The sequence below is a fragment of the Haemaphysalis longicornis genome, unplaced genomic scaffold (assembly GCF_048455015.1).
Source record: "Haemaphysalis longicornis isolate Haplotype H1 unplaced genomic scaffold, Haemaphysalis longicornis Haplotype H1 scaffold_4, whole genome shotgun sequence".
NCBI lineage: Eukaryota > Metazoa > Arthropoda > Arachnida > Ixodida > Ixodidae > Haemaphysalis > Haemaphysalis longicornis.
The window spans coordinates 109421716-109436293 of record NW_027526361.1 but is presented as its reverse complement, the minus strand read 5'-3'; the positions used below and the strand labels follow the sequence as shown (position 1 = coordinate 109436293).

The 14578-nt window shown below is 44.8% G+C and overlaps 1 protein-coding gene across 1 annotated transcript in view; it reads left to right on the top strand.

Annotated features, from left to right (window-relative positions):
• The window catches only part of LOC144179256 (uncharacterized), a 32948-nt gene extending 20725 nt beyond the window's left edge, over positions 1-12223 (top strand). The window contains exon 5 of the mRNA XM_077707542.1: positions 2101-12223. Coding sequence (XP_077563668.1) covers positions 2101-2284 — 184 coding nt within the window. The 3' untranslated portion in view covers positions 2285-12223. The remainder of the gene's footprint in view (positions 1-2100) is intronic.
• The last annotated feature ends 2355 nt before the right edge of the window (positions 12224-14578 follow it).

The window sequence follows — 14578 nt, the reverse complement described above, 5'->3', positions numbered from 1 at the left end:
CTTAGACTAGCCTTCTTAGCCCTGAAGCCATAAATATGTTATTCTGGCAGTGGCTGCATAAGGGTAATACAATCTGGGTTCGCACAGGTCCTTGAACACCTTGAAAACCCTTGAATTTAGAAGTGTCAATTTCAAGGCCTGGAAAGTCCTGGAATTTTTAAATGGTCCTTGAAAACCCTTGATTTTTCCAGAGAGAATCAATGGCCCTGTTTTTTCACAAGAATTCAAAGTGTTTGTCGTGGATTTTAGGTGTTAACAAATGCAAAGAAACATTGTAACAATCAAGTTTCAGTGTATTGCGTGAAATTACAAGTTTGGTGGATTTTCATTATTACAAGGCAGCATTGGGAGCAGGCACTTCTCAATCCAATCCATGTCACGATACAATCCAGTGAAAGCCAGCTTCTGTTCTCCATCTTGCATCTTCCATCAAGTCTGTGGACGCTCGCTCGTTGCATGTTTGCTGTGCCTCATGCGCTGCATCTGCGTTTGCTTTTACGTGCAAATGGTAGACATGTACATTGTTCATCCTGCCTTGCAGCAACACTTGCTGATTCAATTTCAGCTGATACTCTTGCTCACAAAGCAGGAGATGAAGGCAACATTGACGAAGTTTTGAAATCAAACAGCCTCAGCAAACACAAAGGAAAAAGAAAAACCTCGTAAATACCAGCCATAAAATAAAAAATAAAGCTGGGGGAGCATTTGCGATCCCGTTAGCACCTATCTAAATGTGCCCTAATGTGCTTAGGCATTGTGCAGTAAAAAACTTTTGTATTGTGTTGGAGAAGTTATAAATAATCCCAGATAAAACGTTAGATGGGGACCTTGAAAATGTGTTTTCTGGTCCTTGAAAGACCTTAGAAACCCTTGAAATTTTGCTTTTGAAGCCTGTACGAACCCTGTACATGCTTTCCATGTGTTCTTTACTTCCTTCAGGGGAAACAGGTAATGGCTCAGCCTTTATTCTACCAAACTTATTTCCCCCAAGTCACCTACTTTCTGAAACCTTTGGTCTCAGTCGTTTTCCTGCTCGCTAACAGTAATTATGCCTAACTAATGATCATTCTGTTTCTTATTCGGATACTGATGCACGTAGCAACAAAACCGCGTGTTAAAAGCAGATCGAATGCGGCCACAATGTTAGAAGTACTACGTGTCCCTATTTGGTCTCACGTTTACCGTAGAACTAAATAAAAAATTAAATTTCGGGTGTTTTGCTTGCCGAAGCTGCATCTGGGCTATACCGTATTTTCGCACGTATAACCCGCGCCAAAAGTGCAGAAATTTCAGTGGCAAAGTAGGGTGCAGATAATGCGCGGGGTTTTTCCTTTAATGCAGCTTCACGGCAATGCACTGCGTGTTGTGCTGCGAAGATGACCCTGTGTACAACATTGAGGAGTCTGCGGCTGAAGTGGTAGCTCTAGCGAGAGCAGTGACACTGAGGGAATTTGGACTTTTGCCTTGTAGTCAGTGTTTCCTACATGCTAAATATACGCTTTTTCTGTCTGCATAGTGTGCAATGTGTTGCTTGAGCAGTAGCTTTGGTGCAGCCTTTCTTGTATCAAATGTGCGGGCAATACGCGAGGAAATTTTTTTCTTTTCCGGTGGGCTGAAAGTGGGGGTGCGGGTTATATGCAGGGGCGGGTTATACGTGCGAAAATACGGTAAGGTGCAATGTAATGGAGGGCTCCGGACTAACTCTGACTACCCAGGGACACACACGGGTGTTCTTGTTCTTCGCCTCCATAAAAAAAAAAGCGACCAATGGACAGGATTGAGCCCACATCCTTGGGCCCAGCAGCATAATGTCTTAGCCACTGAGCCACCATGGTGGGCATTTGGGTAGGATTCTCACAACTTACTCCAATTCTCAGAAAACGCAACTTGAAATGAGGTTGAAATTTCAAGCCGACTCAGTTTACGTTCCCCCACAATGCCACTCATATTTGTCACTCCTTTCCTTCGCTCCCGACTCCGAACTTCTCCTGGTGGAAAGGGCCGACGCAGCAGGAGTCTCTAATGTATTCCTGAAATGAGTACCCCACCCTCATTTTTAAGCTTGTGGTTGAGTGTACTTTCTCTCTCCCCCCTCCACAGGTTCTCCATTTTGAAGACCATTCGGCGAGACTTTGTGGATGCCCTGCCCCTACCGGCCCGGCTCAAGGCCTACCTGAACACGCCCCACTACTACTCAGAAGAACTCGCCGACACGGCGTCCCTCGGAAGTCCGGCGTTTCAGCCGGCCCCAGGAGATCGGTCGCCGCCCTTCAGCCCAAGTTGATGCCGCCCCTTGGCCGGAAAAGTATTTCCCTCACGTATTGCTGCTCTCATCTCTCTCTGCCTCCACGCTCTCTTCTTCCCCTGAGCAGGATTTTGCGATGTCAACTGGTAGTGGTGGTCTTTAACGTGCATCTCGTCACAGTCGAGTTGATGATTGCATAGAGTTTCATACTAATATATCCTAGGATTTCTTTTTTTTTTTTTTTTTTCTGATTTTCAGGGATTAGCATGTTGAAGCTACCTACACTTAGGCTATGAGGTGCACAGTAGTAGAGTGCTCCGGATTAATTTTGACCACCTGGGGATCTTTAACGTGCATTTAAATCTCAACATGTGGGCATTTTTTGCTTTTCGCCTCCATTTGAACCAGCGGTTACTGCGGCTGTGATCGAGCCCGCGACCTTGGGCTCAGTAAATATGTCTTGGAATGAAACCAAGCACTAGTGTTTAGGCGTGCCGTGCTTCGGCGAGTGTGCTGTCATGGACTGGGTGGGAGCATTCGACTTGTCCTTGGCTTGGCTCGCCAACAAGCTCAAGAGTTGCCCGTGGCTGCCCAGCAACACAGCATCATTCTAAAAGATGCTTACCGCTGTTTCATCTGTAAAACAGTTGAGCATAAAAAGATTTATTTGTGAGGGATTATTCAGAAACCTCATGGAAAACGAACAAGAAAAAAAATGCCATTTTTTTTTTTCTTTTTTTACGTTTTGACTTCGAGAGGGAAAAGAAGTTATGTGGCAAGCCAAGCCAAGTAGGAGAAGAATGTTGCTCGCTGCTGTGGTGGTACCCATGTTGTCACGCGATTGGAGCAACAGATTTTTCTCTAGTATGTGTTAGTATGAAACTCTATGGACGAATAAGTCGTGAGTGGGCCGTGTGGGGGCACGGTTTTCGGCTTGTAGTTTCTCCATCGCCGACATCTCGATAGAGATATCCGTGACTGTGGAGTTCTCTTTAAGATTGCCTCTGCTTGCACAGCTCTGAAGGGACTCTTTAATGTCTTGTCAGTGTTATGGTTTAGTTATAGAAGCCCATGTGGTCTTAGCTTCTTGTTCTTTTTAGAAACTTGCCATTGTTCCTCAAAGGTGTTTTTGCTGAAGACGACGCACCTTGTGCTCGATGTATTTTTGGAGGAGCAATTCCGATAGTTCATTTCCGTGCGCGCATTGTGTGTTTCGCTTTCTACTCTGAATGTGTAAGTCTGTGGGTGTACCTCAAGGCCCGCTCTTGTCCCCACCATCGTTCGAAGCTGCAGTTCTCATCAGCAACATCATGACTTGTATTTGGACTTGGTGTGACTGCCCTCTGCAGCCTCTCTGTATTGCTAGTGGGTTTAATGAGAAACCTGCCCAGTCAAGCCTTCTGTTCCTGTGTGTGGTTTAGTCACGCACTGCGTCACCTCACAGGCACTATTTTGAAGGGCGTATGAGTCGATGCACTTGTTTTGTGAAGGGGAGTGTGCTGTATCGTAACCCTAGAGAAATGTGTGCTTAGGGACCTCTCTGGGCTGGCCAATTCAAAATGCTTCCAGTCAGTTTTTAGGGTCTGAATTAGAGCATCGTTTTTGCCCAACTTTCACGATGGCGTAGATGACGTGTGTCTCTTTGGTTTGCTCCGGGGACGTGTGTCCTGGACCTGCACAATTTGACTGCAAGCAGTGCACAAGGAGAGTCGTGTGGGCACTTTTATTTATTTGCTGTTTGATGTAACAAGACTCTCAAGTATTGTCGAGACCTTGTTTGCAATGAACTTTGCTGTTCCGTGGAGTTAGTTCGTTATGGTGAGAGCGCAAATTTTGAGACTTACACTGTTATTGATGAAATAATATATGACATGCGCTTGCCTCAGCCAATACGACTGTGAATGTGGTACTTTCAAACCTTTTCGTTATTAATAAAAGGAGAAGCTTAAAAAGTTTTTTTGAAGCTGCATTTTTGTTTGGGTGGTGTCATACCGTCCTTGTCTTAAAAAGAAAAAAGAACGGGACAAAAAAAATGCTGTTTCTGTTTGGTTGGTCAACATGCAACGGTGCGCACTAGGCTTTGGCTGGTAGCTGTGGCAGTTTTGGAAGCCGTTGATACTTCCACGGCCCTTTTCTTTTTGTTTAATTTATTGTGCATAATTTTTGTTTTGCACATTTGTCCTTCCTATAATTGAGCTGTGCAGTTTTCCAGCAATGAGCACAACAGAGACTTTGCCCTTGTCATGCTGCAAAATCTAATGGTGATGAAAACTTCTTCGTAATGAGTTGGTCGAAGGTGGCTTCTGATCAATTCGAGTGAAGCAGACTGTCCTCAAACAAAATCAACCAAAAAAAGTATTTTCAAGGAAAGAAAAGTAGTTTGTAAGGATAGTACACAGGATAGTACTGGATGGCTTAGAATGGTGACTTCTCTTCCTTTTCTTGTGCCCCCCTTTTCACTGGCTAAGACACAGTATTCAAGTAACAGACTAGCCCAACTCTCAGCCTTACGTAAGTGTGTTCGTTTCCACGGTCACAGCCCCTCGTGGTTTTTAGATTGACTTGGCTGTACATTTACTGGCAACCGCTACTAGTTGCAAGTGTGTACTGTCAACTTATGATTATTGGGCTGCAGTTAAACTTGGCGGCTGTATCGTAAGCATGTGGGTGTGTAAAACAACGCGGCACAAACCAGACAATGATGAATGAGGCATTCACTGCTCTTTGGGGTGCCGCTTTGCAAATGATGCGGTTATCTGTCGAAGTTAAAAAAATATCTGTGCTGCATGTAAGAAGGCTACGCACTGTGTAGTCTTTTATTTTGTTTTAGAAACAGTCTAGGAATAAAGCAAGCAAAAGCATGTTTTGGGGCAGTTTCTGAACTGCTAAACTTTTTCTGTTGCTTAGAGTGCTCTCGTGCTCTCACTTGTACTTTGTCTTCAGCACTACCTTTGTAGTAGACCAACTTACCAGCGTGCTGTTCGGTTTGCTAAAGTAGAAAAATGTGCTTTTTCTTCTTGGTTTAAGTTTGCAAGGTGGTCTGAAACCGCTTCATCATTGCAAGGCGTGCTGAGCTGCTCGACCAGTATTAGTCTAGGGCCTAAGCTGAAGCTTGCTGTAGCTGTTGAAAGAAAGTAGGAAGGTTGCTGTTTAGTGGAACTTGTTCTCTTGCGGTGTTTGCAAAAGTTTGTAGTCTGTGTTACTGAACTGCTGGATGAAATCCTTAGTATATACATGCTGTACATATGACCATTCTGTCTGTCACAGTATTAATAAGTTAACAGCTGCTTATGCCTGAAGTCTGGGAGAAGTGTATTCATTGTGAGGCCACTCTTAGTACTGTAGGTGGCATTTAGTGACCCAGGGTTGCAACATTTTAGTTATGAGGGCGCAGGAAATTTCGTCTAAACTTCCCTGTCTGCCAGAAAGGGCACGAATTACTAGGGCAATACTAACCTTGTCAGTGAACTTTTGCACCGTGACCACGCTCGCTACAATGGTAGGTTTCTTTTTGCCAACATCTGATTTGTTTTACTGCCCGAGAGGTTGGGTATAAACTGGCAATTGCGAAACGTCGTGTTGACCAAACGCAGTGAGGAATTAGTAAACGGTTGCGTAGCAATCCCAAAAAAGAGTATTTAGCAGCTGCATCTCGCATTGAATCTTTTTGAGGGAACAGCAAGAGCATTAACTGATGGGGATTTTTCAGCGAGATGCAGGAGCCTCAAACTCCGGGGATTATTAGAAAGTAGCGGGAAACAGTGGAGATTCTTAGGGAGTCGGGTATTTTGGGGGAATATTGAGCCCTCCCCTTCCCATTTGCTTGTCTATTAAGAGGCCAGTTTGCGAAACGCACGCATTTGTCATAGCTCTCAACCAGTTTTTGACTACTACGTCTACTGCTCTCGTCTCCCTCACCACCCAATGCCTTGTGGGAGGGGAAAAGCCCTCCCTGTCGCGCTTCTTTGCTGTGATTCCCCGTAAGTGTATGCCCGGTAATCCTTGTAGCGAAGGGGTGCAACATGTTTCCCCTGCTGTTGTCCGTTGTGTGTGTTGTGGTAGAAGCCCCGTGCTTGTTGCCTGTTCAACAGGACGCGTATCTTTCGTGCGTTCTGTGTGCGCCTTTCGTGTTCGTGCATGCACGAACGTGCGTTTGAGGTCACATCTTTTTCGACGTCTCTGATTTGAAACCCTGACTCGGAAAGGCGTTTCGTTGGCTTGTTCGATGGCCGACTCAGCTGTTTTGCTGTTACGCTGTGCTAGTTGTGGATGGCTTTTGTCAGATATTAGCTGTGTTTACCGCGGGCTTCAGAACGCACAAACAAGGCTGCTTTGCATACTGCATCTAGCCTTCGTAGTTTGGTAAAACGAGTTAGGTGTGAATATCTGTTTTTCTTTGTGTCTGAGTGTTGTTTGTCGGTGCATAGCATTTGCACGAACATTGGCGTTCTTACTACAAGATGCGAAATGCTTGTGAAACTTCTAGTAGTAGTGTGTGTGTGATAGTTTAGCGTAACGGAAGTGTGTCTCGCGTGATGTCGAGTAATACGGTGATTGGATGTTGGGGAAGCGTCTTGAGGCATCCAGTTCGGCTAGCGAGAGATGTGTCCTGTTCTCTGACAGGCCAAAGCAAGCAAAAGGGTGGAAGAAAAAAATTGAGCTGGAACTTCACATTTTTGTAGACCGAATTTAGGTACTGAGCCGTCCTATGGTCATGCCGGTTTACACCTTTGAAAACAGCTCTGAGACCCTAATGCCCTCCACATAGACAATCGTTGCCGCTGACCAAAATTTACTGCGCGCAAAGTCTCGGAAACGTGATTTGAACATTTTCTAACGCACGCCCACTTGCACAGTTCGCGTTGAGCAGGCAGCCCGCACAATTTTCTCTTGGCTTTCGTATTTGCACTTTGGAACCCTTGACCACTGAATTTCTTACAATTCTTGTAGTGCCAGCTAGAAAACAGTCGTGTGCACTCATTTGATAGTAGGTGTCAGGCCTCGTTAAGCCTGCCTCTTCATCAGTCCTGCTCCAAGGGGCGCCGTAGTAAGAAAGTGTCACGGACCATGAAGACAAATACAACTTCCATTCGTCAAAAAGGCTGCTTTGTCCCGACGACAACAGTACATCGCAAAGTTCAAACAAACAATTGAGGTGTCAACCCTTTCAGCCCTGATTTCTTTATTTCAAGCGAAACAATGTTTTCTCTGTGTTTTCCTAAATTTTGGGGTCCCATAAGCCCACAAACGGAAAATAGAGCTGGAAGTGCAAATACTAACAGGTTCATTAATAAGGCAATTAATGGGGACATCTGGCAATTAAAAATTAAATTTTTAGCAGAGACATCACTTTGGCACATTTTCCTAAACCTTATGACTACATGAACCTACAAACAAAAAATGAGCTTCGCAGTGCACGTATTTATAGATTTACAAGCTTGGGAATAAAACTCTGACCGCCATTTTTTTCATCCTCAGTGTCGGAATTTCGTCTTCACCAGAGCTGCTTCTCCTTTGTAGAGTCCAGCTCCATTAAAATGAAACAACAGTAATATCTATCGCAACAGGCATCATTGAACGATTCCCCTGAAAACTAGCAGTTTTGGTGTCGTTCCCTATTCGCTAGGGGAACTTTTGGGTGATGGCATCCATTGACACCACCAGGGCCGAAAGGGTTAAAGCAAACATATTTAACAGTGGAAGCACCCCAGCCACCTTCTGGCAATTTTTTTGTGTCCCAGAGTTTTGTTTGTGTGATTGGCGGTCGTGGAAATAAGCCGTCACCAAAAAACATGACTGGGAAATTGTAGTAGGGCTGCTAGTTCCATTTGATGGTGTCACTTAAAGGGGGCACGTAGGTCTTGGGGACCAAAAATTGCCCAAAAAAGCATTTTTTTTTGGTATCACTTTTCCCTTGATTTGCACAGTTCTCCCTCTAAAAATTCTGTACGTGGAACAGTACCAGGTACTTATAAAAGCCATAGGGGGCCGATTTCAACAAAGAAATAACAATTTTTTTCCCATAATTCCCCACTTTTTTGCCACGAGTTGTATCGCGGTGATAGGATACTCTCAAGAGGTACATCCCAGCGTGTAGTGCAGCTAGGAAGATCATTTCTTTTGCACTGCGAAGTTGAATGTTTAAACCACCCAATAAGGGAAGCAGATTTTGCATTTTCTGTTTCAGTAGTTGTTTAATTAGCATTGTTTTTAATTGGTTAGCAGGAGTACTTCAAACCTAGAAGTTAGAATTGGTGCAGAACTTGTATGTGATTGCAAAACAACAAAAAAAAAGCTGCTTCCCACATTTCGTTCTCCACAACTTCTGGTATCTATTCATGCCTTGCTGGTCATTTTTTGTCGAAGAGTTTTTTTCCGTATTGTTCCCAGGAACAATCGAGAAACATTTTTAATTAACTCTGAATCAAATTACCTCACACCAAAACTAATTGGATATTTGAAATCGGCTAAAAAAATTTAATGAGCCCATGAAGTTTTATCAAAATTCATTTGAAATAATAATAATAAAAAAAAGTTTCTAAGATCAGTGCGCCCCCTTAAGGAAAACATATTCAACAGTGGCAGCACCCCAGCCACTTTCCAGCAATTTTTTATGTAACAAAATCTCATTTGTGCGATTGGCGGCCGTGGACTTAGCCACCGCCAAAAAACATGACTGGGAATATGTAGTGGGGCCTCTGGTTACATTTGGTGGCGTCACTTGAATGCAAATGCGTAGTTAACACGCTGATAAAAATGTTATTAGTTCAGGCCCATAATACGCCACCCTGCCCAAATTGCATCAATATGGCGGGAAATTTGAAAGTTGTTAAGTATTTCTTGCATTTTTTCGCTTAAAAATGTCTCATGTCTGGAATGGAGCTCAGTGAGCTACCAAAGTGTGTTTTTTTTTTTTTAAACTGCACAAAGCCGTAATTTGTCTTCATGGCTCCTTGAAGCACAAATCATTTCTGTGGGGACCATGTCACACTGCATTATGGTTGGGTATGCGACCCATCAGGAGTAACATCATCATTCATGCTCTCCTTCTGATCAAGCCGTACATGACTTGACGAGAGAATGAGAATGGGCAATTGTTCGGTTCTTTCAAACGTTTCATTCAATACTTTGCCATTTAATATTTGATGAGTCTGGAATATTGTCATTCGAAAATACCTGAGATTCAGTGTTGGTGAAATACCAAATGAAAATAAATGAATACTTTTCGATGCTCATGATTATCTTCAAGTTCCCGATTCCGGGACTCTTGGCTAACTGAGGCAGTGTAATCGCTATCGCCAGAACAGCTGTCACATTGGCCTTCAGAAAGGCAGAAGACTGATTTTCGAGACCAATTTGTTTGTACTTTTTGCAGTGTAGCACAAACGTAGACAAATAGAGGGGACACGATGCAGCAGTACTTTTATTGTGTCCCCTCTATTTGTCTATGGGCTGCTCTGTGATGATTGTTTATTGAATTACAAACTCATTCAAAAACAGTGTGTTGTGTGGAACACACCACGCATTGTGTCCTGGTCGTGCAAAAAAAAATGTCTCCTCACTTTTATGACGTGGTGGTCGTTATCAGTAGAAGTGCTTGTATCTCTGTAAACATCACCAAGATAACAAACAGCATCTGAGCGGTGTCTGGCTCTTAAATGACAACAAGATTCGGTGATGGCGATGGCACACTAATAAGCTGGCTGCTCTAAAAGATTTCTGCTGTAACTAGAATAGACGATAATTCCTGCGAGGGGTTGAAAAAAAAACGCTTGACAGAGTAAGCTTTATGCATCCAATGAGATTGATAGTTGAACTATTTAATTCAACAGTTCCTTCGAACGAATTCAGTTCGAGCTCAAAACCTTCTTTCCACCCATGCTTGCTAGTTGCATAGAGATGCTTCATACTGTGACCACAAGGAGTTAATTCATACTGCTTTGAATTTTTTTTTTTACACATTAACTTTCTGGAGCATAACATCTCTTTTGCCTATATACTCTCTAGCCAATTTTTTATGTCCACCAGTTTATTGCCGTTATCCACTTTTCTACATGTCGAATTTTGTAGATCCACCAAGGAAACTTTCAACATGCTTAAAACTGTCCCGAAGCTGCCCAGTACTGTTAAATCAAAGACGCCCCTGGTTGCTTGAAACTGTGACATCTTGTGTATAGCCAGTTCGTGGCTGAAGAGAGACGTCCAAGTACTGTATAAGGCCCATTATTTGTGATGGTGGACGCAGACGCTTTTTAGAAGATATACCACGCTTTTAAGTCGTGTGCAGCGCAGTTGTCGTGCGTGTGTAATGTCAAACGTTTGGTGTTCTTGTCAAATATTGCCCGTCTGCTTTGTGTTAGAGTTGTGCTTTGACATGCGAGTGGTTACTTATTGCTGTGTGTCACGTTCCCCCCTGTTCATTGTGCAAGGGTCGCTGACGTTTCGCTTGCGCCCGAAAAATGCAGAACCCAGCTTTAGTCTTCCGTGTAGTCAAGTGTCTCCTCTTGGAATGTGGGGCGATGTACGAAGCGTGCGTGAATGCACGGAGTTTGGTGTGCAAGTGAAGGTTAAATTTCGTTCAACCTTGCATGATTTGCAGTTTGCAGAAGCCTAAACGTGCAGATGCAGCAAATCGCACTGCCCCGCAAAATGCGGCGTAGTTTTGCGATTGGTGTAAAACTGTTTTGAACAGCTTTCATGCAGTACAGACATGAAATTTTTTGGCTACAAGTAACGTTTTGTATGCTTTGCATTTCTGCTAAAATTTTAGCGTTTAGGCAAAGATCGAAGCAGCCTGAAAGTCCTTTAGTGTTTTGATTTTTGGAATCAGCGGCTGAACCTGTTTAATTTCGGAAAGGCTAATGTGTAGGGTACCACAAGAAGACTTGAAGCACTTTACTACAGGCTGAAATCATGCCTTAAACTTGAATGCTTTAGATGCACGAACCTCAGCTACTGAACTGTTTGAATGACAGCTGAAAGGATGTGCTCATTTGAAAGCCAATTGAAAGTTCTCTTTTTTTTTTTTTAAGGGTGCATTTCCTTTCACCGAAAAAAATTCCCAAGTCATCATCCCCTCACCTTTAATACCAGCACACTTTCGCAATTATGCGTGGAATGCGTATTATGTGTATCAGTTCCTTGAAAGCTCAAAGTTGACGAATGAAGAGCAGTGCCTTCGACGTCGCTGAGGCGAGTGTTGCTTTCGATTCTCTCAAAAACGTTCCGACGACCCAGAAGAAGGGTATGAGAAGATGCTGGCATTGATGCCGTGGTGAAGTGTTCAGTGAGGGTAATTGTCCTGAAAAAGTTTTCTAATTCTTTCACGCTCTTGTGTTAACGGGAAAACTACGTAGTTGGATGTTTCACTAGGTTACACACACAGCATTCACCTTTTTTTTTGCTTTATTTATTTCTACCTCCGCTCTACCGAAACTGATTCGATGAAAAAAAAAAAACATGAAAACATTGCCTATTGGCTTTAAGTGCCGGTGTGCAGTGGTACCGTTTGTATCTGAACATTTGCACCGCTGCAGTAGATACAGCTGTCACTCTGCCGATGCAAATGTTTTTTCTCGTGGGCCCAATCTCCCGTATGTGCTTCCTAAAGATATGCTGTATACCCCATGTAAGATCCAGCTTTTCCCTTTGCAAAATGAGGGATTGGCAGTGTGTGCAAACCTTTCCTCTACAGTTCTTTGCGAGCGTAGCCACAAAGGTTTGATCGATAGGGCCGTCAGTGTACAGAGTATACAAGTGTCAAGTGGCGCAAATGCGTAAGGAGAAGAGTGCTGCTCTTTGGTGGCCGCTGCTACATGGTTGTGTGTTTCATCTCCTTCCCTGCTTGCCACCGCTGCGAGCGTGCGTTCTCTCTCCACGTCTCGAGCTGTAAAAATGTTTTTTGCAAAGCGTTTGTATAGTGGATGCGTCACATTTGTAGGCTTCCATGGAATAAAGCCCGCATGTAAATCTTGTGAATTGGGTGTGTGTTACTTTGTGCCGATTTTTACTCCTGGGTGCGCATCTGTTCAGAAGTGGTTGTAGCGTACCGCCTTTTAGATGCGGAGCATCTTATGGTCGGGGCTATGTCCCTCCCTCCGCCGTGCGGCGTCCACACCTTCACTGCGCATGCCTGGCCAGGCACTGCTGATGATGATTGTGGCAGGATGCCCCTAGGGATTGGCCAACCAAAGAATCCATCACGAGATAGCTTCGCGTTCAGCCACCGTCGTCATCTTCCCGTAGGGGAACCCTGAGTACCACACCCCCACTCCGCATGCCTGGCCAGGCACCGCTGATGATGATTGTGGCAGGATGCCCCTAGGGATTGGCCAACCAAAGAATCCATCACGAGATAGCTTCGCGTTCAACCACCGTCGTCATCTTCCCGTAGGGGAACCCTGAGTAGTATGCGAGGCATTCCTCCTCTCCTCTCCGAAGCTCCTCTCCGGGGGATGCGTTTAGGCATTTCCTGGTCAGCACAGCCAAGCGACGCATGGCGCCATCTAGGGGAATGTTTGAAGCTATGTCCACGTGCTTGTGGCCCTCAATTTAATCGCTCAGAACCACTTGGTCTCGTAGCGTAGTACTTCCGCTAACATCCTAACCCAGGTTCAAATCCCGTTACCGCTTTTTTTTTTTTTTCAAGGGTTTGTTATATTTGAATATATTAACATTTGTTATCACGCATATAATATGACATTTTTATGCATTATACATGGGAGTTCGGGCATTTTCGTTGCCTTTTGGTCAGTTTCAGCTACTGCTGCTTCTACGCTTTTGCGAGTTTTCCCCTTTTAGGTCGATTTCGGCTATTTGTGTTGAATATTTTTCTACACTGTGGTTTTCAACCCCTGCAGGTCCGTTTTGCCTGTTATTTATTTCAGTTCGGGTGGTTTAGTACGTTTTATGTTCGTTTATGCTGTGATATAATCCCCATAACCAAGCTCAGGTGACGGCTAGCTGTACTGAATAGGAAACGCATATACGCCTCCGTGATTGCGCAACGAATGGCAACACCTGCGGTAGCCGCTGCATACTCCGCTGGGGGTGCCACTGTAGCTCCGCGGTATGAATGACTCATTCCGCTCCCCTCATTCTTCTCCCGCAACGCCGCGATGAGTCAGCGTCAACGCCAGTGTCAGCGCCGCGGACAGCGCCGCGGAGAAGAAGGCTCGAGCCGCTGCCACGAAACGGCAGCGGCGACAGACCGATCCCGAACTTCGGGCTCGCGAAGCCGAAAGGAAACGTCAACGCCGCCAAGAAGCTGCTACTGATGCAACGAGGGCTCGCGCAGCTGAACTAATGGGAACTTGAGTCGACCCCGTGGCTGCTTTGCATACTACTCAAAGTTCCTCAACGGAAAGATGGTGAAATTTTTTTAACAGCGCAGGTGTTTAGCAAATCGTTATTTTGCATGTGCGCAGTTAAAATTGCCAAGGAGGTGCCGAGTTCACGTGAGTGCATGCCTCGCGGCCACCGCCCGGGAGGTAAAAGTCCAAGAAAATGGCGAGCACTTGTGTGTGCGTGCCTCGCGGCGACCGCCCAGCGTCCCCGGTGCACGCACATCAAGCCAAGTATACCCACTTGGCCAAGATTGTGGCGACCGCCCGCCAGTTAAAAAAACCAAGAAAATGTTGAGCACTCGTGTGTGCGTGCCTCGCGGAGACCGCCCAGCGTCCCCAGCGCATGTTTGTCAAGCCAGGCATACCCGCATAGGGAGATTGGTCAAGATAGGCAAAAAAAAAGAGGAAGAACTCTAGCGTTTGCCGTAATCGTGGCAACACTTGCTAGGAACAAGGAAAGCTCCAGAATTCGCTGCAATCGTGGCAACGCTTGCACGGAACGAGAAAGACACTTCATTGCACGCCCCTCCAAGGTGAAGTCTAATGATTATCACCGACAGAAAAATGACGGAAGCTCGCACTTATAGTAACAGCGATGGAGTAGAGGTCGTTGCAGCAGCGAAGAAGCAGAAGTTCGGCTGCAATCGTATGGTCTTGAAGGTTGCGTACAGCTTCGCTACCTTCTTACGCGTTAGTGTGAGCTCCCTGCATTGTTTTAATGTGCAGTGGAGTCACGGTAAGACACTTTTACCCCATTCTCAAAAGCTGAGCAGTAAATGACTGAAAAAAAAAAAAAGAAACGTCTGACACAAACGAATTATCATAGGGTTTGGTGAATTCTCGTATCCTAATGAAGTGTGTAGGCTGGAAACAACGTGAATAAGGTAGAGATGTAAGAGTTAGAAAGACAGCTGCAGGACACTGGTTTCTATACTCAGGATAAGGCAAGTGATATTAGCAATAACTATTCAGGGATGGGATAAAATGT